Source organism: Eretmochelys imbricata, chromosome 2, assembly GCF_965152235.1.
Source record: "Eretmochelys imbricata isolate rEreImb1 chromosome 2, rEreImb1.hap1, whole genome shotgun sequence".
Classification (NCBI taxonomy): Eukaryota; Metazoa; Chordata; order Testudines; family Cheloniidae; genus Eretmochelys; species Eretmochelys imbricata.
In genome coordinates this window covers 81,116,753-81,138,265 of record NC_135573.1, presented here as the reverse complement: position 1 = coordinate 81,138,265, position 21,513 = coordinate 81,116,753, and the positions used below count along the sequence as shown (strand labels likewise).

At 45.5% G+C, this 21,513-nt stretch overlaps 1 protein-coding gene across 1 annotated transcript in view; it reads left to right on the top strand.

The window, feature by feature from the left end:
- The first annotated feature begins 747 nt into the window (after positions 1-747).
- The window catches only part of LAMA3 (laminin subunit alpha 3), a 186,313-nt gene continuing 165,547 nt past the window's right edge, over positions 748-21,513 (top strand). Inside the window, exons 1-2 of the mRNA XM_077809046.1 lie at positions 748-1,056; positions 14,544-14,696. Of these exons, the coding sequence (XP_077665172.1) occupies positions 748-1,056; positions 14,544-14,696 (462 nt within the window). The remainder of the gene's footprint in view (positions 1,057-14,543; positions 14,697-21,513) is intronic.

Genomic DNA, 21,513 nt, shown 5'->3' with positions numbered 1-21,513 from the left:
CCCAGCCCAGAGTCCTGACCCCCTCTCACACCCCAACCCTCTGCTCCAGCCCAGAGCCCCCCCAAACCCAGAGCTCCCTCCTGCACCCCAAATCCCTCATCCCCGGCCCCACCCCAGAGCCTGCACCCCCAGCCCAGAGCCCTGACCCCCTACCGCACCCTACCCCCCTGCCCCAGCCCTGAGCCCTCTCCCACACCCTGAACCCCTCATTCCTGTCCCCATCCTGCAGCCCTCACCCTCGCACCCCAACCCTTTGCTCCAGCCCTGAGCCCCTCCCACACCCCGAACCCCTCATCCCCAGCTCCGTTGGGTCGCGGGCATCAACAATTGTCTTCAACTGGGTCGCCAGAAAAAAAGTTTGAAAACCAGGGCTCTAATGGACCCAGCCAGAACCCCCCTCCCCAACGCTCTGTGGATTGGGAGCCAGATTCCCAGACACCATCTGTTGGTCCGGCAGAAGAGGGCTGCCAGCCTCCCCTCCCCGCCCCCCAATTTCGTAGTCCTCAGGACCCAAATATTTCCTGCATGCCTCACGCCTCATTCCCCGCCAGGAGCCCTCCTGCGCCCGCCGCTCTGCGCGTCTCGCTCTGTGCGCCAGAGGGGGGTGTTCTCTCCCCTGCTCCTCGGGGCGGGCCGCGCACAGCGGAGGCGCAGGCAGAGCGCAGGGAGCCTCTCACCTCCGGCTGCCCCCCATCAGCGCCAGGGACAACCGCGGGCAGGAGCCGGGGGCGGGGGACCCGGCTGAGCATGGCAGCGGCGGCGCTGCAGGGCAGCCGCGCAGCTCCCTCACCGCTGGCGCCGGGCGCCGGGCTCTTCCTCGTGGTCTTCCCCCTCTTCCTCACCCTGCGCCCCGGGGCCGCCCAGGTGGGGCCGCCCGACTCCGGGGCGCTCGGGCTCAGCCTCCATCCGCCCTATTTCAACCTGGCCGAGACAGCCAGCATCCGGGCGACGGCCACCTGCGGGGAGGAGGAGAGCGGCGGCGGGAGGCCCCGGCCGGAGCTGTACTGCAAGCTGGTGGGCGGACCGGCCGCCTCCCCAGCGGGGCACACCATCCAGGTACCTCCCCTGGCTGCGGCGGGGATCCCCGGCCGGAGCGCTGGACACACTGGGGGGCCGGGTTAGCGGCCTCCGGGGCATGGCACGCGGGCTGCCCGCCCTGGAGAAGCAGGACAGGTGCGCGCCGGAGCTCCCTGCCTTTCATTCCCCGGCCGGTGGCCCGCGCGGCGCCACTCCCCCCCCAACACACCCCGGAGAGATTTTGCGAGGGGAGGGGAGCGCAGTGGTTGGGGGTTGAGCTCAAGAAGGGCCAGGTTAGCTTAGGCTTAAAAGCCTAGGTGGGCCCGGCTGGCAAAGTGCCCACCGGAATCTCAGCTCCCCCAGAGTCTAAGGGTGTTTGGGTGTGGTGGGTGCGGGCCCTTCTTTAGGGAACAGGCAAGAGGTGACACTTGAACTCAGGACCGCACCTCGCCTGCACAGCCCCTGCCCACAGGGAGCGCTTTGTAGTCTCCTCAAAGCTTGCAGTATAATATTGTTTGACCTCTAGTTAAAGACTAACACCCAGTAAGCAACTGATGGTGGCGGTTACTTTCAGCCATGTTTCCCTGAATATTTTAAAGTGGCTCAGGTTGTATTGTGGGGCAGGAAGACAAGCCAGGACCCAGTGATCACATTACTGTTTGTAGGAAAAAATATAGGGAGCTGGAGAAGAGGGGCACATGTATGCTCCTGTATCTTTGGGTGTTTTCCTTCAGCCCTCCCTACACCCTTGCTTTGGTGTTTGAAGAGCTGACAGATGTAACCTCTGGAACCTAGTTTCCTCTGTGCTCAGGGAAGGAGCCCAGCTGCCCAATCTCACTTACTCAGTTTTTCTGAATAGAGTTTGGAAAGCAATCTCCCCTCACTCCACCAGCCTGGAAAGCTGCTTGGTGCAGGAGTTAGTGGTGCAGGATCACCTTGCTGTCCCAATCCCTCCCAAGCACTGAAGGGTTGGGCAGAGTAGATCAGATGCTTTACGGCTTTCATGCTTGTTCCCATCCCCAATTCTTCAGTGCTGGCAGAGGTGTGTAATAATAACTGCTGCATCGGGGAAGGGCCCTCTAGGCTATGGAGGGGGAAGTGCCTTTTAATGTTGTATTAAGAAGACCCAGTGTTTGTCCTGGTTTTCACAAGTACTGAATCCTGAGCCTCATAATGTACCCCTTGAGCTGCTTGTGGGATGATGCCAGAGATTCCTGTGGGAGTCGGGGTGGTGGTGGTGGGGGTGTGTGTGGGGTTTCCTCTCTGAGAAGAGAGTGTGAGGGGTGGTGTGGTAGGAAAGGATGATGATAAAGCTGCAGATGCTGATCTGACCTATCTGGTCAAGAGACCTCTGTGCACTTATGACAGCCACAAAGAGAAAAAAAGAAAGCAAAATTCCCAGGGGTGGGTTGATAGAAATACACTTTCCCCAGGTGGTGTGAAAGAAACTTGTGTGAACTTGTCTGTCAGGAGGGTGAGGAAAAAGGAACATTAACCACTGATCCAATGCAATGGACATGCAGTATCAGCTCTGACAATACATTACTACAGGGGAGATGTTGGAGATAGTTTGACAAACATTCTCTAGGACTTTCAAAGGAATTTGTTTTGGGGTGGGAGTGAGGGAGAGAGTTAGAAGAGGGTCAAAATAGGATTTAAAATAGGTTGTTACAGAATTATGGGGTCAAACTTGTGACTACAATTGATAGAAGAACTAGGCAAGTCATTTTTACAGGAACTTGAAGAGGGAGTTATGTTGTGTCAGTTTTATTTCAAGAATCATTCCTGTTTGGAGGGAGTTTCTCTCCATAGTTTTTTTCAGGGGAAAGATCAAGAGGAGTGTGCTATCCTCAACACATGTAAATAGTGCCTTTCTTCCATATCACACTATAATCTATTTTCAATTGACTTTATATTTCTATAATGCCTTCCATCAGAAAATCTTAAAGTGCTTTACCAATACTAACAAACTGCACAACTTTCTGTTTTACAGATGGGAAAACTGGGATGTAGATTAAGTGACTAGATCAAGGTCACAAAGGAAGTTTGTGACAGGCAGGAATACCTTCGCTCTTAGTTCTGTGCTTTAATCATAAGGCTATCCCTTCTCCCTTACATATTCAGCTGAACCTTGCTGTTTGATACTTGTTTAAAACAGACACCACATAATTTGAATAGACAATGCAGCAATCTCTCCCTATTTCTCAGCAGTGCTTTAATAGCAGAATAGTATAGTGTGATCTCATACTACTAACATTATATGAAGTATTAGAAGTCATTAAATATAAACTACAAATACAATCAAATCAGTAAACAAAGTTAATTCTGTGATGCAGTATCCTTGCTTTCTTGTCTTTTTATATACTAATACCACTTGTAAGTGTGAATTAATGAGGTTTTACTGTATGTAGGGAGAGGATAGAAAGAAGGAGAATTCCCTTTGTTAAATATTTACCTTACAGGTCCTGGGTTAGAGGCCAGTTGTGGTTTGTGCCTAATCCAAATTCCTGAAAAAATTACTGATAGCTCAGCCCTGGTTCAAGGAAACATGTTTTGCTTCTTACAGTATTTGTATAAACGTGGATACAGCAGAGTCTCTCTCCAGTTTCAACAAAGCCCCATTGAAATACATAACATGAATACTTCTGTAGTTTACCAGCAGTTGTTGTGATTCAAGAGGGGTTGGAAATTCTTCCAGAAGGCCAGGGAAATTCAGCCACAGAAAATATGATAAGAGCACTATGTACATATTATCAAACTGCTCCACCTTAAATAAGGGAAGAGAATCTCTCTTTTCGGTTAGACTTGCAAAAATGAACAAAAGTGCATTAAATTCCTATGAAATCTTAGCTCATAAGATTTAAACAAACACACACACATTACATGCAGTACTATGTCTTTAAAAATTCACAGAGAGAGAATAGCCACAATAACAAAGAAATTCCAGGTTAAGGTGATACTGTGCACTTAACTCCCTCTGTTATGCCTTACTATTGAGGTATGTACAGGGCTGGATTGTGGCTGGCCCTGCACAGGTTTGTAAGTGCAAGGGGAGAGGGTCCAAGGAGGTTCTCCCACTCATGCCCAGTTCATGGGGTAACCACAAAGTGGATGGGGAGTGGAGTCACTGCTCTATGCTAGTGCCATTACTAGCCTCCCCAAAGAGGATGAGGAGGAGCAGAATGGTCCCACCTTTGCACTCTGGTGCTAACCTGGCATCCTTAGTGTACACTTTCGCTGCATGGCATAGTGTTTACTGGAGTTTGCACTCCCAGGGAGCTCCAGAAAGAATTCAGTGAGAGTCATCCACCATTCCTTCTGGGGTTTCCACTGCAGTGAGGCCCCTCCACACAACTCATCTACCTGGCATGGGCTGAGCCTGTAAGGCACTCTCCAACCCACAGTATAGCATACAGTCTATTTCCCTTAATCAGCATATTGGTAAATTGGCCATTCGCTAAATTAGGATGAGTTTCAGTGAACAGATTCAGTGCAGTGCTGTGCATTTCAGTGATTCAAAATGATGGATAGATGGCATGTCTGGGATTGGCTGATAGTAGTAGTGCGCAGATGTGAATTAGCATTTGGTAGCGTACCTGGCCTGCTGCGGGGCACGTAACTGTCAGATATTATTGTGTAACCAAGTCCTGCAACGTGGTTCTTTTCTGTTGTGTAGATAGGACCTTTATCTTCATTGGGTGTAAATTGTGCACATTGGCATACTTCCATAGATTGCTTGTTGCAGTTTCTGTTTTCAAACTGAGATCACCATTCTTCACACTTGGGAGAACTGCAGGAGATGAGGATAATTAAATCACTAGCAAATGCACACCTGCCCTGGTGATGAATTCAAGCCAAAATCAAACAGTGTCTTGAGGCTCAGTCTCTTGAAATCGAGACACGTGCAATCTACCAGATATGCTTCAGTGTGGAATGCCTGTAGATATTGCCAGTGGGAAGCAAGGGAGAATGGTTTGTCCAACAATTTATTTTCCTTCATTTCTTACTCGCTGTTTTGTTGGCAGGTCTTGTGGAATGTACTTTACATAACTGAAACTCCAGCTGTTGCAGGATCATTCTTTGAATTATGTATTGGGAAAATTATTAAATCTTGAGTTCAGATCTTCAAATGCTGCAGTTTCTTTAAAATAACCCATCTCCCAACACATGCATTTTATAGTCCTAATTCAGTTTTCAGTTCACTCTCATCTTTACTTTAAGGCTATCACCAGAGTGTAGTTTAAAACTCTGAAAATACACTAGGAAGAACTGTGTTAAAACAAGGCTGTTGCTGCATAGTTCTAGCATGACCAATGTGGACATGGATTTCTTTTAAAGACTTATGCTTCAATATTGTTATAAAACCATGCTCTGGTCACTATTACACATTGTTCTTTCTGGTTGTGATAGAAAATGGTATCACTGACCCTTAGTGCAGTATGACAAATTGTGTCTACCCTGGCAAACCTCACTAATGCACAGCCTGAGCTTACAGTAGCACCCTGGTTTACCTTGGTCCTCTGTACATAAGTAAAACCAAACCAAGTTCTAGCATGATTGGAGGAGCATCATGTTATTGCATAATCCCTGGATAGTTCATCAGCCTATGTACATGGGGATTTGTCCATGCCTTTTTTCTAAATGATCCTTGACATTCTCAAGAGTTAATCCCTGACCCAGGCTGACAAGCACAGTATTGACGGACACAAACTCAGATTCATCATTTCTTGTGAAGTCTATAGCATTGTATGCTATACTTGTTCAGGAATTGTCAGAAAGGGGGGCAGCTGCACCTGCACTGATGTTGACAATGGTTTAAATGCTAGTGTAGACAGGACCAAATCATTTTCAACACTACATTAAGTCTTGGATGAAGTCTTCTTGAAATAGTGACAAACTTAGCCTTGTATCATAAGCGCTAACCAGTTGTTGACACTGTGGTGCTGCACCCTTTGCTGATGGCAGATACAGCATGTTCTGGTATAGACAAGGCTCACGGGCTGCCTTTATTATAATTTCTACGTATACAGTGACCCCATACGTGTTCACAACCCTTAGATACCACAATAGGTGTCTTAGGTTGTGTCTACACTAGACTTCTTTGGGAAATCTCCAGCCATTGTACCAGCACCAGGGCAGCTTCATCTGTGGTAGCAAAGGTGGGGGCAGAAGAGTAGACATGATGACAGTGCTGTCCACTGTGTCAATTATCCCTGAATAGAGTAGGTCTAGATGATATGGTGGTAAAAACGCTGGTGAACATGCATGAGTGTCCTGTCTCCACTCTTGCTCTCACCTTTGCTATCATCAGTGGAGCTGCACTAGTTTTAGTGTAATGGTGGGAGATTTCCCAAAGAAGTTTAGCATAGTCAAGTCCTTAGAAAATCATTGGAATGATAGATACATAACTATTGGTAGTTGAAATAAATTGCGCTCTGTATGTAAGGTTCATAGTGTGTGGGATACAAGCCTCCCTTAAAAAATTGTTTTGTTTTTTCATGACAAAGGTTCAGATTCTGCAAAAACTTGTGCTCGCAAAGGGTCTGTGCTAGTTGATCTCTTTAAAGTATTTGGGTCTAAAGTCATACAAAGTTGACCTGGAGAGATGTGACTATATGTTTTTGTTTTATTTTAATGTTGTCTCTGTAGATATCATGTATGAAGTTGCCAGATATGTATTTATTTTGTCTGAAGCAGAATAATTTTAACTGAAAGGACACACAACGGGGAAAAGCTGGTGTGTGTGCATGTAGCGAAAGATGGTTATTTACACTTCCTTGTCTGTCCTTTCTTTGCTTTGTGAAGTTTTTTTTGTACTTAGTTTTGCAGCCAAATTATATGTATCAATGGAAAAAAAAAACTTAAAAAGCATGTATAATGGTCCTGAGTAAAAAGATCCCCATGCAAAATATAGATGAAGTGTTCCAAAAATGAAGTATAACAGAATTAAGAGGCGAAATGATAAGCTGACACATGAATGAGGGGGGTGGGGAATGAAGAGCAGGCAGGTAGGGTCGATAAAAAAATAACATTACTGGAGTAGAATGTGATGGGGAAGGAGACCCTTGGAAATTGACTTTACTAATTTTAACTATTTAACAGTATTTGGATAGCAGAATACAGTTTTATGAAGGAAAAACTATAGCTTGGTTAACCCCACTAGCAGATAAATTAGAAGCCAATTAGATTTTCTCATTATTATTCCTTTACAGTATAATAGGTTTTATATATTATCAGAGAGAGACAGGGGATCTCCAGAACTTGGTTTTAATTATATATTTAAAGGGCTGGATATCAGCCTCCATAAATAAATGCTTTAATTGTCTTAAAAGGCATTTCTCCAGATTTGCATGTTCTTTGGTTTTTCTTGGGGTGCATTTTGTCAGAAGTTCATGTTTCAGCACCAAAACATATTACACAGCCTGACATGGACAGAACTTGAAGAAAATTTTTAGTATAAGTTAATGTCCACTTTAGGCCTTGTTTACGCTAGTTTTTGCAACATTTCCCACTTTTGTTAACACCAGTTCACCTTTTTCAGGTCTTGTCTACACTTGTCTATAGTGATGCTGTAGCACTTCAGTGAAGATGCTATCTATGCTGACAGGAGAGCTTCAGCATTGGTATTCCGCCTCCCCAAAAGGCAGTAGCTGTACTGATGGGAGAAGCTCTCCTGTCGCCGTAGCACTGTCTATACGGGGAGTTTGGTTGGTAGAACGGTGCTCAGAGGTGTGAATTTTTCACACCCTGAGCAATGTAGTTATACCAACATAAGTTGCTAGTGCAGACCAAGGCCTGGTCTACACTACGAGGTTAGGTCGAATTTAGCCATGTTAGGTTGATTTTATACACAAGCAACCCCATTCTGCCGACCTAAAGGGCTCTTAAAAATGACTGCTGTACTCCTCCCCGACGAGGGGAGCAGCGCTAAAATCGACCTTCCTGGGTCGAATTTGGGGTAGTGTAGACGCAGCGCTGTGCAATTTGATGGTATTGGCCACTGGGAGCTATCCCAGAGTGCTCCAATATGACTGCTTTGGACAGCACTTTCAACTCCGATGCACTAGCCAGGTGCACAGGAAAAGCATCGGGAACTTTTGAATTTCATTTCCTGTTTGGTCAGTGTGGCGAGCTCAGCAGAACAGGTGACCATGCAGTCCCAGAATCGCAAACGAGCTCCAACATGGAGTGAATGGGAGATACAGGATCTGATTGTAGTATGGGGAGAAGAATCTGTGCAGGCAGAACTCCGATCCAGCAGAAGAAATGCTGATATATATGCCAAAATCATGCAGGGCATGGTGGAGAGAGGCTACACCAGGGAGGCACAGCAGTACCTACCAAAAGACGAAGGCGGCAAATGGTCTCTCCGGGTCAGAACCCCAGACAGGCTGCTTCTATAATCAGCTGTATGCCGTTCTAGGGGGGGACCCTACCAGTACCCCAACACTCTCCGTGGACACCTGCAAGCCTCACCAGCCTCACACAACACAGATGAGGATTTTGTGGAGGAGGAAGAGGAGGAGGAGAATGCGCAGCAGGCAAGTGGAGAATCCGTTCTCCCTGGCAGCCAGGACCTTTCCTCACCCTGAAGCCAATACCCTCCCAGGGCCTATTGTTCCCAGACCCTGAAGGTTGAGAAGGCACCTCTGGTGAGCGCACATTTGTAACGACACTACAGGGGTTAAAAGCAATTGTGTTTAATGTTTGATTTACCCTGATCAATTGGGATGCATTCGCGGCCAATACAGCTAATGGAAAAGTCTGTTAATGTGTCTGGGGATGGAGTGGGAATCCTCCAGGAACATTTCCATGAAGCTCTCCTGGAGGTACTCTGAAAGCCTTTGCAGAAGGTTTCTGGGGAGGGCTGCCTTATTTCATCCTTCATGGTAGGACATTTTACCACACCGAGCCAGTAGCAAGTGGTCTGGAGTCATTGCAGCACAAAGCATGGTAGCGAATGGTCCTGGGTTTTGGTCGCATTCATACAACATTTGGTCTTTATTTTTCTGTGTCAACCTTAGGAGAGTGATATCATTCATGGTCACCTGGTTGAAATACGGGAAGTTTTGTAAGGGAACAGTGATCCCCTCTGTTTGGTGATCCCCTGGGCATGCTGGGCTGTTTGTGCGTGGCTAAGAGGGATCATCCCAGAGAATAGCCATGCGGGGAGTGGGAGGGGGTGTGCTGCACATCTACCCCAAAACCGCAGCCCCTCCTTTAAAATGGCAACTGCAGCCCCCCCTTTTAAACAGCAAACACAACTGGCATTGGTTGCTATGGGAAAGGAGGGCGCTGCAGTTTGAAACCATTCCCACATGTTATGAACACGGAAGTAGCCAATCCCACGTACCCTTTGGCTTGCCATGGTTACCTGCGAACTGAATTTAGTTGCTCAGCTGTGTGTGATGTGTCACTATACCAGCAGGCGCTCAATATAAAAGGCAAAATGCAACCTTGTACCTAAAACACATGTGCTGTCTGCTGTGAATTGCTTCATTCACTGTGAAAGAGTCTCCCTTTTGTTCTCAGGAATGTATCTTCTTAAAAGTCTACTCTCCCTTTTTCCCCCCCCTGCAGCTGCAAATGCTTCCATGTTCCCCGCATCAACTCCGTCCCTGAGGTTATCGCAGATTAGAAGGCAAAAAAAAAACGCACTCGCGATGATATATTTTCAGAGCTCATGCAGTCCTCCCACACTGACAGGGCACAGCTGAATGCTTGGAGGCATTCGGTGGCAGAGGCCAGGAAAGCATACAGTGAGCATGATCGGAACACGCAGGAGGAGATGCTGAAGCTAACGGGGGAGCAAACGGACATGATGAGGCGTTTGCTGGAGCTGCAGGAAAGGCAACTAGAGTACAGACCACTGCTGCAGCCATTGTGTAACTGCCTGCCCTCCTCGCCAAATTCCATATCCTCCTCACCCAGATGCCCAAGAACACGGGGGGAGGAGGCTCTCGGCACCCTGCCACTCAACTCCAGGGGATCGCCCAAGCAACAGAAGGCTGTCATTCACACAAGTTTGATTTCTAGTGTGGCTACAATTAGCAATGTGGCCTTGTCCTTCCCTCCTCCCCCACCCCACCCCACCAGCAAACCCTTTGTACACCCAGGCTTCCTTTTACTAGTCAGCGTTGTCAGTGATCTCAAGTTTTTTTTAATAAAAAATGAATAGATTCAGAACAATAGGGACTTTATTTCCTGTGCCAACTGTGGTCGAAGGTGGGAGGGGGATTGGCTTACAGGGAAGTACATTCACCAAAGGGGGCGGCTTTGCATTAAGGACAAACACGCACAACTGTCACACCGTAGTCTGGTCAGTCATGAAACTGTTTTTCAAAGTCTCTCTGATGCGCAGCGTGCCTCGGTGTGCTCTTCTAATAGCCCTGGTGTCTGGCTGCTCAAAATGGGCTGCCAGGCGATCTGCCTCAACCTCCCACCCCGCCATAAACGTCTCCCCCTTACTCTCACAGATATTATGGGGCACACAGCAAGCAGCAATAACAATGGGAATATTGCTTTCGCTGAGGTCTAACCTACTCAGCAAACTGCGCCAACATGCTTTTAAACGTCCAAAGGTACATTCTACCACCGTTCTGCACTTGCTCAGCCTATAGTTGAATTGCTCCTTACTGCTGTCCAGGTTGCCTGTGTACAGCTTTATGAGCCATGGGAGCAAGGGGTAGGCTGGGTCCCCAAGGATAACTATTGGCAATTCAACATCCTCCATGGTAATTTTCTGGTCTGGGAAGAAAGTCTCTTCTTGCAGCTTTTAGAACAGCCCGGAGTTCCGAAAGATGCAAGCATCATGCATCTTTCCCGACCATCCCACACTGATGTCGGTGAAATGGTCCTTGTGATCCACCAGTGCTTGCAACACCATTGAGAAGTACCCCTTGTGGTTTATGTACTGTTTGGCAAGGTGGTCCAGTGCCAAGTTAGGGATATGCGTTCCGTCTATCACCCCACCACAGTTAGGGAACCCCAATGCAGCAATGCCATCCTCTATGACCTGCACATTTCCCAGAGTCACTACCCTTCTTAGCAGAAGGGTATTGATTGCCCTGGCTACTTGGATCACAGCAGGCCCCATGGTAGATTTTCCCACTTTGAATCGATTCCTGACCAACCGGTAGCAGTCAGGCATTGCAAGCTTCCACAGAGCTATCGCCACTCGCTTCTCAACTGTCAGGGCAGGTCTCATCTTGGTATTCCTGCACTTCAGGGTGGGGGAAAGCAAATCACAGAGTTCCGTGAAACTGACCTTACGCATGTGAAAGTTTCGCAGCCACTGGCAATCATCCCATACCTGCAACACTATGCAGTCCCACCAGTCTGTGCTTGTCTGCTAGGCCCAAAATTGTCGTTCCACTGTATCAACCTGCCCCAATGCCGCCATGGTATCCCAGTTGCCACATCCCATGTTTTCAGGAATATCTGTGTCCATGTCCTCCTCACAATCTTCGTCATGCTGGCGACTCCTAGCTAGGCTCTGCACATACTGCAGGATAATGCGCGAGATGTTTGCAATGCTCACAAAAGCAATGTGCAGCTGAGCGGGCTCCATGCTTGCCATGCTATGGTGTCTGCATGGATAACCCAGGAAAAAAGGCGCAAAATGATTGTTTGCCATTGCTTTCAAGGAGGGAGGGAGGGGAGACTGATGACATATCCCCCAAACCACCTATGACAATGTTATTACCCCATCAGGCATTGGGAGCTTAACCCAGAATTCCAATGGGCGGTGGGGACTGTGGGATAGCTACCCATAGTGCACCACTCCGTGAGTCAATGCTAGCTATGGTATTGAGGATGCACTCCGCCGACCTAATGCGCTTAGTGGGGACATGCACAATGGACTGTATAAAATCAGTTACTAAAGATCAACTTCTATAAAATCGACCTAATTTCATAGTGTAGACATGCTCCAAGCCAACATTAAGAACTCTGCTGTAGGCCAACTGCTGCCAGTGTTTTGCATATTATGCCATCTAATCTTGTGCAAAGGAAAACTAATTAAAACAGTTCTTAAAGTGCTGGTACTAGCCGCTGACCAGTATAGACTAGGGCTGCCAAATGTTAACAGTGGTGGAACTGAACCTGTGTTAGTAACAGTGTACTCGAGGCCAAAATATGGCAGAGGAATCTGTCTCTGAGATTCACTGATCTTAGGAAGAGTTAGTACTTCAACAAACTCTGGTTCCAGATGCTTAGGCAGTGATTTCCATGCCAGTTCAGTTGTCTGACTTTCTTTAAAGCTTGGCAGCAAAAATGTACTGCTTAATATTACTTTTTTATTTAACTTAAGTGACTTTAATAGAGTATAATGAGTTTAAGCTTTAACACAGGTTGTCATAATTTCAAATTTAATTCTAAATAGATTCATTTTTTAAAATAAACCCATATTTACATTAAAATATGATTTAAATTAACATATCTGATTTTTTTAAATAAAAAAACCCAGATTTTTTTTTATCTGCCCTGCTCTATCTCTAGATTTGGTATATGGGTGTTGGTGACTTATGATGTACAGGAGATTAGACTAGGTGATCTGGTGGTCCCTAGTGGCCTTAAATTCTATGATTCTCTGTGCCTCCGTTCCCTATCTGTAAAATGGGTATGTTAGTACAGTAAAAACTGTTTTATCCGGCACTTCAGCAACTGGAAAGCTCTATAAACCGGCATTTCTGATCTTCATTGAAAGTCCGGTTTATAGTCCAGTTGGCGCAGGGCTGGCAGGTTGCTGGGGTGTGGGAAGGGATGCGGAGCGAAGGCTCTGAGAGGGAGTTTGGGTGCGGGAGGAGGCTTGGGGTGCCGGATCCAGGGGACACTCACCTCAGGCAGCTCCCTGCAAGCAGCAACCTGTCCTGGCTGCTGCTAGGCAGAGGCGCGGCAGGTGGCTCTGCATGGTATCTCCGCCCGAAGGCGCTGCCCCCACAGCTCCCATTGGCCAAGGTTCATGGCCAATGGGTGCTGCAGAGCCAACACTTACGGGGGCATCGCGCAGAGCTGCCTTCTGTGCCTCTGTCTAGGAGCAGCCGGGACAAGTCACCGCTTGTGGGGAGATACCTGAGGTGAGCGCCTCCCAGATCTGATGCCCCTTCCTCCACCCAAACTCCCTCCCTCCTAGTTAACTGGCATTTTTAACTTACCGGCATCCCCCATTCCCCCAACATGCTGGATAGAACAGCTTTTACTGTACTTCTCTTGCTCACAAGGGTGTTGTGAGGATTAAATACATTTAAAAAATGGTGAGGTGCTTAGATACTATGGCATTGAGGGCCATATAAGTACCGTAGAGCATAGATAAAGAGAACTAACACGTATACAGAGGACTACTTACACATTGTTGGAGTTGTTCATTTTGAGAGGAGTGGAAGGGCCAGTAACCTTGTAATAATGCAGGCTGTGAAACTGAATCCCAGTAGAGAACTGACTATTTTGAAATGCAGATTACTCTGCTCCTGGAGCATGCTAGGAAATGGGAAGGAGGCTTGGGTTTTTTATAAACAGGGCCTCTTTCTCAATTCTTAGAAGAATGAATGGGGGAAAGATGGAAGTTAAAATTCCCATCAGAGATGGGTTTTTTTTGGAGGGGAGGAGATTCTGAGAGGAAAAGTGTCTCAGCTATTCCTTGGTGTGTTTTGTATGTTAGTGTTATATTTTGCTTCCTGTGTTTTGTTTCACCTTTTAGCAGTTTAGGCATGTTGTTTATTGGTTTTTAATAAAGACTGTTTTAAATGAAAGAAACCAAATCTAAATCTCTGGTCTACTCTTGTCATCTACTACGAAAATGAAAATGGAGAACCCCAAAATACTGTAGACTGTGGTATCACTGGCATAACTTGTACTCTTCAGAATCTGCTGCTATTAAAATTCGGGGGATGTCTGTAGCATTACCCTGTTACCTGCTAACTGAGAAGTCCACATGCAGAATCCAGTATGCAAATAGTTTGAAACCCCTTAAAAGTTTTGGCTCCAGTGAATGGATTACAATATTACAAACATAATGACAGACCTGATGGCAACTTCAGCAAAAGTGTAGGTTTTGAGTATGTGCTTAAAATTAAATGAGGGGTTAAGGCCCAGATCCTCAAAGGTCATTAGGTGCCTAACTCCCATTGATTTCAATAGGAGTTAGGCACACAAATACCCTTGAGGATCTGGGCCTAAGTGCTTTCTTGAATAAAAATGGACTTCGCACATGCGTACATGCATTGCTGAATTGGAGCTTGTGTGCATATCTTGATGTCATCGCAAAAGTGGGCCTTTGATAATTTTACTAAAATGTCAGTAAAATTATTAATATCAACATGCTCTAGTGTAGTTTCTTTGGAAAGAGGTTGGAACCAGAAATACACCATACAAAAGCAAAACAAAATCTTACCACACACCCAGTCAAAGCCCTACCTAAATATCATAGTTAGCAGTAGGATTCATCATTTATAGTTTAATGGAAAGATGTGTCTATATTCTAAGTCAGATCAAACTGAGCATAAATCTTTTGTTTTCTTGTCTTTCAGGGACAGTTTTGTGACTATTGCAATGCAGCTGATCCCAATAAAGCTCACCCAATAACCAATGCTATTGATGGAACTGAACGCTGGTGGCAAAGTCCTCCTCTCTCTTTAGGCTTACAGTATAATGAAGTGAATGTCACTTTAGATCTTGGACAGGTGAGTACGTGATCATTTTATGTGGAGCGTTAATGGGTTTGGCCATATTCTGTATCAATACAAAGGCCTTACAGTAGAAAGATGAAAATATTTGAATTAAGAATCTTGGTCTGCCATGTGATTCTTTTGTGGTTTATGTTCTGTGATTGTTACAGATTTAACTTTACTTAAGTGACTGTCTTTCTCAGGAATGTTGACTGTGGGTTCTTGCCACAGACAATATATTGATTGCTATGAATTGGTGCCACTAGAATCTAAACACAATTAATTAATCTAAAGCTGCATAGGATCACCCCCCTAGAACTCAGGCTCTGCCTTTTATTCCATAATCTCTTTCCCCATGGCTCCAGGGGAAATTCATGCTGCACACTCTCTTGATGACAATAGTTGGAAGATGATTACTTTAGCTGTAGGTGGATTCCATTAGCCATTCACAGGAAGCCTTCTGCTCTCTGCTGGACACTGCCTTAAAAGAAGAAAACTTGATTTAGAGTAGCCCAGAAAGAAAGACACAACAGAGGCCGGTAGATGGGTGTTAATACAAATATTCGGGCTTCCCCTGCAGGGGAGAAGCAAGTAGCTAACACTAAAGACTCTGCATATGTAAATTCAGCTTTGTAGCTGTAGGGCCAGATTCTCAGCTGACATAAATAGGCACATCTTCATTAAAGTCAGCTGTGCTATGCCAATTTACACCAGCTGAGAAAATGGCCCATAGTCTTCATTCCGCTTATGTCCGTGCTAAGCCTCAGTCCAGATCTGTCCAATGAGATGTTTCTTAGAAATGTTTCTTGAACCAGTTTAGTTGTAGGGTTCTATCATTTAGGCAATAAGTGTTTTGATGTAGAAGCCTGTGAATCTTTACTGATGATTAAGGCTGCGAGTCTGTCACAGAGGTCACGGAAATCATGGATTCCGTTACTTTCCGGGGCTTCTGTGACTTCTGCAGCGGCCGGTGGGGGTGGGGTGTCTGGCCTGGAGATCACCTGAGCAGCTCAGGCAGCCTCTGGGTCCGCCACACTGGCTGCTGCTGGGGCAGTTTCAGGCCACTGCACCCCCCTTCCCCAGCACCACCGGGGTCTTGGGCTGCAGCAGCAGTGGGGGTTTTGGGCTGCCATGCCGCCCCAGCCCCCCAGCAGCAGTGGGGGTCCCGGGCCATGCATCACCGCCCCCTCAACCCCTGAGCACCCGCAGTGCCCCCAGGCTGCTCCCTACCCCAGAGCACCCAAGATTTAGTCAGGGGTATACAGTACAAGTCATGGACAGGTCATGGGCCGTGAATTTTTGTTTACTGCCCATGACCTGTCCATGACTTTTACTAAAAATACCCGAGACTAAAATGTAGTCTTACTGATATTAAAATCTCTAATGCACAAAACAAATTTTGAACAGGCACGTGTTACTACTGCATTATACACTGTATGTTAAAAATAAAATAGCCATTGTTGAGCTTTGGCAAGCTTCTGCCAAGCATTATTTTTCTGATCCAAACTGTGGTCCTTATCCTGCAGACACGCATGTGGATAGTTCCATTGACCTCAATGATATTATTCCAATGCTTAAAGTTAGAAATGTAAGTTTTTGCAGATATGGCCCTCAGTTTATAGAAAGTTGAATGGGATGAAAAACCAGGTGGGAACTGTTCACTTGGGGTGGAATTGGAAATAGGCCTATAGTGCTCTTCTCGTTCTCAGTTATTTCATAATATTGCCGTTGTCTGAGTTCTGGAAACAGGCTGATAGCTCTGGCCTGTACTTTTTATATGCACGATTCTTTTCTCTAAGGTTTCCAACTCAGAAGTAAGGAAAACATTCCTCAGTTTTATGCATATCTCCGTGTATGAGATTCTGTAATAAAATCTTTAGTGGGATCCTTCTTAATTTACATCTCTACTGTTTTATATGCTTTAAAAGTATATTTTCTCTTGCTTCTGTTCAGTATAAAAACAGGTGAACATAATATAGATCAAAACAAGAAATAGGAATAGAAAATTGAACTAAATATAGTTAGATAGCACAGAAGGCTTTTTTTTGGAGGGGGAGGAGGACATTTGTATACCACATCTTTTTGTGATGCTCTGTGTTTCTATCTGAGAATAACTTGAAAGTTCGAGCTTCCAGGGGTAACTGCTTTTAGTTGCCTGAGATTTTTTGTACCCAGGTTGAATTACCTTTCCCCCCGATTCTTCAAAGTTGCTGATTTCAGTTGGAGCTGCAGGTGTTTAGCGCTTCTGAAAATCAGGACTAACAGCTCAGTGACGTTCCCCTCTGGTGTTATCTGGACGGGTGATCTGCGAGGCCTCTCCAATCATTGCCTCTGGGAGCCAGACTTATCCTGTTCTGCTGTGAGAACCCCTACTCCTGGGCTGTTCACGCACAGCCTCTGGCATGTAAGCTGTTCCCAGCTACTTGCAAGCGAATGACACTAGCCAATATCTCCGGTCCCAGACACAACCCTAGGAACCTCCGTCTCGCTGTGTCCAGTTATGCCCACTGGACGCTGCAAGCTTATATAAGTTCGTCAATTTAACAAAGAAATTGATATGTACCAGGCTTGTTATCCCAAGGGAAGCCTCTGACACACTTCAAACCAAAAGCACTGCTTCAGGTAGAATAAACAAAGAGATTTATTAGCTATAAAATAGATTTTAAGTGATTATAAGTCAAAGCATAACAAGTCAGATTTGGTCAAATGAAATAAAAGTAAAGCGCATTCTAAGCTAATCTTAACACTTTCATGTCCTTAAAACTTAGATGCTTCTCACCACAGGGCTGGCTGGTTAATTTTCAGTCAGGCTCTCCCCTTTGATCAGTGCTTCAGTCGCTTGCTGGTGGTGGTGGTGGTGTCTGTAGATGTAGGTGGAAGAGACAGTGCATGGCAAAATGTCTCTCCCTTTTATCATGTCTTTTCTTTCCTCTTGGCTTTGCCCTTCTCCCCTTCAGAGTCAGGTGAGCATTACCTCAGCCCAAAGGAAGGGTGTGACTCCCTGGAAGGTCTAACAGATTCTTTTGTTGCTGTCTAAGCCAGTGTCCATTGTTCCTGTGAGGCTGGGCTGGGTTTGTCCCATACATGCCCTGACGAGGTGTGAACTGCCTCTCTATTCTTGGAGAGTTTTTGCATGAGCTTGCTTTAAGCCATGAGGATACATTTTCAGCCTCATAACTATATAAGTGAAATCATAACTTCTAACCTTACTATAACAATTACTATAACATCACTATAACTATGCTCAGTGCATTATGACCCTTCCGAAGACACCCAACATGACAAACTTTGCATTGGATAACATGTGGGGATGTAGGGTGTTCCCTCGAGGTACAGAGCATCACAAACTCCCATCCTCAGAAGATATTTAGGCAGCTAAATCCTATTGAAATCAGTGGGCATCTAAATATTTTTGAGGATCTGGGCCAACATGTCTCAGGTTGGGGACCCAACGTTAGTGGCCATTTTTGGAAATTTGTGTATAAAAGTACATTGTGCTACAGAAGATTCTCTTTCTGACTACAGTAACTATTCATTGACATTGTTCATATAGGCTGTTCAGTTTTTGTTTAATAAGCTTTCAAGTGACTTGATTATAAGGGGAGGATCATGGTCTACTAATTAAAGATAAAGGCTGGGTTCTGTATGCAGCTCTGCCACTTACATTTCTGGGTGATCCTGGGCAAATTGCTCTCTGTGCCTTAGTTTCCTCTTCTGTAAAATGGGGTTAATACTTCCATACCTCACACAAGTGTTCAGCATTAATTCCGCAATGTTTTTGGAGCCCTTTAATATACTTGTGCAGAATTGGTGCAGAAATGGAGGTTTTTCAGTAGCTAAACTAAACGTCTGTGATTTTTGTTTTATAGAATTTTTTTATTTAAAACAAATTTAAATGAATTATACGTGCCAGTATTATATCTTGGTTCATTTCTCCACTGCACCTCTATGGAAAGAGCCATAGGTAGGGTCCTACCAAATTCACGGTCCATTTTGGTAAATTTCACAGTCCTAGCATTTTAAAAGTTTTGAATTTCATACTGACAGATATTTAAATCTTAAATGTCACGGGGCTGACACAAATCATGAATATGTATTTAAAAATATAAATATGCAAAGCCCTTAAGTCCGCGTTTCTCAAACTGGAGATCCTGACCAAAAAAGGGGTCACAGTGCTATTGTGGGGGGTTCACGGTATTACCACCCTTACTTCTGTGCTGCCTTCACAGCTGGGTGGCCAGAGAATGGTGGCTGCTGGCTGGGAGCCCACCTCCGAAGGCAGCAACACCACCAGCAACGGTGCAGAAGTAAAGGCGGCATAGTATGATATTGCCACCCATACTACTGCGCTGCTGCTGCCGGCGGGGCAGAAGGGTGGCCATACCATACCATGCCATGCCATCTTCATTTCTGCACTGCTGCTGACGGTTCCTCTGCCTTCAGAGCTGGGCTCCCAGCCAGCAGCCACCACTCTCCAGCCGCCCAGCTCTGAAGGCAGTGCAGAAGTAAGGATGGCAATCCTGCAACCCTCCTACTTTAGCCAGATTTCACGGTCCATGACGCGTTTTCAGGACCATGAATTTGGTAGGGCCCTAGTCACAGGCCAGGTCTTCACTGCAGAGTTAATTTGGGGATTGGCATATGGATTAGCCTAGTCTAGGTGTGAACGGCCACACTGAAAAGCCATATCCAAGTTAGAAATCATAGAATCACAGAAGTGGAAGGGACCTCAGGAGGTCATCTAGTCCAGGACTAAGTATTATAGACCATCCCTGACAGGTGTTTATCCAATCTGCTCTTAAAAATCCCCAATGAGGGTGATTCCACCACCTCTTTGGGCAATTTATTGCAGTGTGTAACCACCCTGACGGTTAGGAAGTTTCCTAAATCGCCCTTGCTGCAATTTAAGCCCATTGCTTGTCCTATCCTCAGAGGTTAAGCAGAACAATTTTTCTCCCTCCTCCTTGTAACAACCTTTTATGTACCAGTCTTCTCTTCTCCAGACTAAACAAACCCAATTTTTTCAATCTTCCCTCATACTTCATGTTTTCTAGACTTTTAATCATTTTTGTTGGTCTTCTCTGGACTTTCTCCAATTTGTCCACATCTTTCCTGAAATGTGGCACCCAGAACTGGACACAGTACTCCAGTTGAGGCCTAATCAGCGCAGAGTAGAGTGGAAGAATTACTTCTTGTGTCTTGCTTACAATACTCCTGCTAATATGAGGGTTTTGTATGTGGACTGGAGCCAGGTTAGGGGCAACACCTGAATAAGAGCTCTGGAAACTTCTGCAATGAAGACATATTCATAGAAAGTTTAGGACGTCTGCTTTGCCTGCTATTGATAACATTGTTTAATAATTCGTCAGTTTAAGGCTGCACAATGGTAACGTGATATTCAGAAGCAAGTGTACAGCTAATGTTGATGTGTGAGCTTCCTTTACCTTCTAAGGTACAGACAGGATATTTTCACTCCAACGCATAAATGCAATAATTATTTTTGTGAATGTATGAAATATCTCTTAATTTTGTTCTTTCCTTTATTTTAATGTTGTTAGGTTTTAAATAGATTTTCTCACTAGGCAAACAGCGGCTTTGTGAGGCAGTTAGATTCCAGTTTCTCCCTTTCTCTGACACGCAGCACAACAATCCTGAACCCTAGAGCTGTGGGCACCCTGCAGCATTCTGTATGTGATATAATGTAGTTTGCAAACTGAACCCTACCCTTTGGTTTGCAATCTACCAACCTCTTTGTGTTTGAAGGTCTCCAATCCCCAAAGGTCCCAAGGAGCATCCTGCCTATTTCTCACCCCAGGCTCTAACCCCCCAGATGCTCCTTGCTTCTACTAAAAGCACTGGGCCTGCTATGTAACCTTTGCTGTCTATGGAGAATCTGGTGGCAGATGCTTGATCCATCTCTTTTAGATGTTGGATGCACCCCTCCCTTCGTATTTTTGGGAAAGGATGCAGGCTGTGTGCTCTCTGTCCATCAGACTCTTCAGAGACTACCTGGTTTATATGGTTATTTCCCAGTCGATAAAGGTTTTCTGGGTAGAAGGCTCTGTTCTCCTTGCTACTCCAGCACACTTGACAGAGATGGCCGCACGCTCCTGAGCGTGGGAAATAAGGAACCCCAAGAGCCGATAGGCTGATGGCCTTGGGTCTTGTGGTAGTGGGGAATGCTTGTAGACATGGGGGTAAGTAGGAAAGATAGGTCGGTGGGTTCTTTTCCCACTTTATAGACTTAGTCCCACTCCTCTCCTTCAACCCCAGGATCAATTTGAATCTGAGGTTCACTCTTAGTATTTTGCATGATACATACCTGCTCCACATCAGTCTGATGTGTATAAAACATTCTAATAAAAGCCATTTGCACAGTGTTATTAATGGAGAAGACGTGGTAAGGGCTGTGGCCCCAAATACAGCAATGTGCATAAGCACAGGCCTAATTTTAAGCATGTGAATAGACCCATTAGTTTCCATGGAATTACTCACCTGCTTAAAGTTAGTCACTTGTTTAAAAGTGTTGTAGAACTGGGGGGCTGTAATACTGAAAGAAAGAGGGGAATATGTCTAACCATGCTAGGGGACAATTGCTTTACCCTTTATTTTAATGCAGTGCAAATCTCCCTGCTGATGAAGTGCACAAATTGTACCGCACTCCCATCATATTGACCAAGAATAAGTATATTAATGTATGTAAATGTATTAATGAACAACAGTGGCTCAGTTATGAATTGGTCATCAAATACCCACAGTTAGAGGAAGCAGAGTTATACATAATATTAAATGCTTTTCAAGTGCTGTGTTCCTGCTATTATACATTTTAAGA